The sequence below is a fragment of the Neomonachus schauinslandi genome, chromosome 2 (assembly GCF_002201575.2).
Source record: "Neomonachus schauinslandi chromosome 2, ASM220157v2, whole genome shotgun sequence".
Lineage (NCBI taxonomy): Eukaryota > Metazoa > Chordata > Mammalia > Carnivora > Phocidae > Neomonachus > Neomonachus schauinslandi.
The window spans coordinates 203,273,722-203,276,606 of record NC_058404.1 but is presented as its reverse complement, the minus strand read 5'-3'; the positions used below and the strand labels follow the sequence as shown (position 1 = coordinate 203,276,606).

General features: G+C 65.2%; 1 protein-coding gene across 4 annotated transcripts in view; it reads right to left on the bottom strand.

Moving 5' to 3' along the window:
- CTBP1 (C-terminal binding protein 1) overlaps window positions 1-2,885 on the bottom strand; it is a 372,880-nt gene that overhangs the window by 7,473 nt on the left and 362,522 nt on the right. For all 4 annotated transcript variants that reach the window (XM_021677733.1, XM_021677732.2, XM_021677730.1 and 1 more), the window contains exon 4: window positions 275-419. In XM_021677733.1, coding sequence (XP_021533408.1) covers window positions 275-419 — 145 coding nt within the window. The remainder of the gene's footprint in view (window positions 1-274; window positions 420-2,885) is intronic.

Here is a 2,885-nt window from a genome sequence, read left to right as displayed (position 1 = left end):
TGCAAGGCTCTCTGAGGGAGCCGCGCTGACCAGGGAGCTGGCGTGGGGCCCCGCACCCCGGAAGCCGGCTCACAAGTCACTTGCAAGGCTCTCTGAGGGAGCCGCGCTGACCAGGGAACTGGCGTGGGGCCCCGCACCCCGGAAGCCGGCTCACAAGTCACTTCCAACCAAACAAGGAGGTGCAAGAGAATTCTCGGTGTAAAAGCAAAACCAGCCTACGAGGTCGAGGAAAGAAGACACAGAGTTGCAAAGCGAAGAACTGCGAGCACCCTACCTAAGTCCCCGGCCGACTTGATGTCGATGTTGTCAAAACCGCTGCCGATCCTGACGATGATGCGCAGAGCTTTGAACTTCTCCAGGTCCTCCCTGGTCAGCGTGATGGTGTGATACATCAGCGCCCCCACCGCCTCGTTCAGCACCTGCCGGGAGCGAGGGTGGCCACCCCGTCAGAGGCTGGCCGCGGGGCCCTGAGCCTGGCTGCTGCCGGCCGCCTGCCACCCCAAACCAGCCCAGACACCCCAACCCCGGGGCGGGGGGAGGGCTGCTAATGCTCCCCCTCCAGCCTGGCCGCAGGCTGGGACGGTCCCGAGAGGCCCGCAGTTCCCTCGGGTCTCCGTCCCCGTGTGCACCGCACTGCGGCCTCCCCTGGGCAGGAGCCCCTTCTGTGACATCGGGGGTGACTGCGGGTGACCCTGCTGGCTCTGGGCTCCGACTCCCCAGCAGCCTAGGGGTCCCGCCCCCCGAGAGAACGCACTGTGTGTGTGCGGGGGCCTGGGCTCACCTTCCGTGTGGGCACCAGACAGTAAAACAGGATGCTGAGGAGGACGCGGAGCATCCGAAACCCCCAGACCCCGCAAGGGCCACACTGACACACTGCTACGGGGGGAGAGCGACAAATAGTCCCGGCACAAACGCACACGGGGCCCCGGGACGGCGACCCGCCGCCTGGAAAGGGCCGGCCTCCGGGTCACTGGCCCCTGCGCACTGCCCACTGCGCCCTCCCCACGTGCTCCCCTGCGGCTCCCACATGCAGGCGTGGTCTCCACGACAGCCCTGGACACCTGCCCTGACGGTGTCCACGTGTCTCTGTGTGGCCTGGGTCGCCTCGCGTGAAGCCCCATGAGCAGGTCGGTGTCCTGTCTCCCCAGGGTTTAGATGACATGTGCTGAGCTGCTACTCGTTTGCAAAACCGCCCAATGGGAAGGACCCTCCCCGAAGTTGGGGCTCCACCGCGACAGGGCCCCGCCCCACAAGACCCCCAGCTGTAGCTCTCCACGGGTGGGGACAAGCCCTGAAGAGGAAGGCACAAGCGGAGCCCACGCAGACCACGCTCACGCCCCACGCCGGGCCAGGAGCGTGCAGACCACGCCCCCCGCCTAGCCAGGCAGGTGCAGATCACTCCCATGCCCCACGCAGGGCCAGACGCATACAGACCATGCTCACGCCCCACGGAGAGCCAGGTGTGTGCAAACCACGCCCCACGCAGGGCCAGGCGGATGCAGACCACGCCCCACGCAGGGCCGGGCGCGTGCAGATCACGCCCATGCCCCACGCAGGGCGAGACCACACCCCACGCCCCACGTAAGGCCAGGCGCGTGCAGGCCACGCCCCACGGAGGGTCAGGTCCGTGCAGACCACGCCCCACGCTGGGCCAGGCATTGCTCCCAGCGTGCACAGCACCCCCGCCTTAGCGTCTCCCAAACAGCCGAGGCCCCCAGGTATGCCCCACAGCCAGGCTGGGGTGGGGGGGGGGAGAAACACCTGGCTCTGCAAGGGGGTGCGTCTGGCTCCTGGAGGGCTTGTCTCAGGTCCAGGAGGGCGGCAGGCCCGTGCCCCAGGGCCGCGAGCGCTCCCTAAAGGGCTGTCGTGATCCGCAGAGGACACGCTCTGACAACAGCCAGACATTGGGCGAGGGCCTGCAGTGTCCAATTTCCCGCCCAAGGGCAGGGGGCCCAGGATGTAATCCATGACCTGTCATAGTTCAGGGACGGGCTTTATTCTTCCCTAGCAGGATACAACAGTGGGCCTTGCAATCAAGGGCACATCACATTCAGTGAAATGCTCTGGCCACCGCGTCTGCGCCCCCCCCCCCCCCCCCACTGAGCCTCCTGCGCTGGGTCTCATGGATGGCGAGGGAGGCTGCTGATGGGCTGTGCGCAGGTTGCTGGCCCACAGGCACCATGTGTGAGCTGACACATTGACTATGCCCCCACCAGCCTGGACGTTGGGCTGAAGCAGTGAGTGGCCTCGAGCAGGTGTCTCGTGTGGGGTGCAGGGCCTACAGTGAGGCTGCTCACTGCCCTCTCATCCCGTTCTCTACAAGAGCTGAGCCTCTGACAGATGGCAACCCAAAATACGGACAGTTGGCTCTGAGGCTGGCGTGACTTCCCTTCCCCTTCCGATGGCCAACCTGGCCGGGAGCACATGCCCTTCAGGGACCACACAGAATAGGCCGAGGGAGAGACGGATGAATAGCAGGGGAGAGGGCATCTGGGTCCCTGGTCCTGGAAGCAGTGGCGGGCCTGGACGTTAAGCGAATGGCCAGGTGCTATTGGCCCCTACTCTGGTTCCCCCACTGAAGATCCCAGGAACCTCGGCTTCTGTTCCCGCACTAAAGATCCCAGGAACCTCGGCTCCTGTTCCCCCACTGAAGATCCCAGGAACCTCGGCTCCTGTTCCCGCACTTCTCACGAAGATTCCAGGAACCTCGGCTCCTGATCCCGCACTTCTCACTGAAGATCCCAGGAACCTCGGCTCCTGATCCCACACTGAAGATCCCAGGAACCTCGGCTTCTGTTCCCGCACTAAAGATCCCAGGAACCTCGGCTCCTGTCCCCCCACTGAAGATCCCAGGAACCTCGGCTCCTGTTCCCGCACTGAAGATC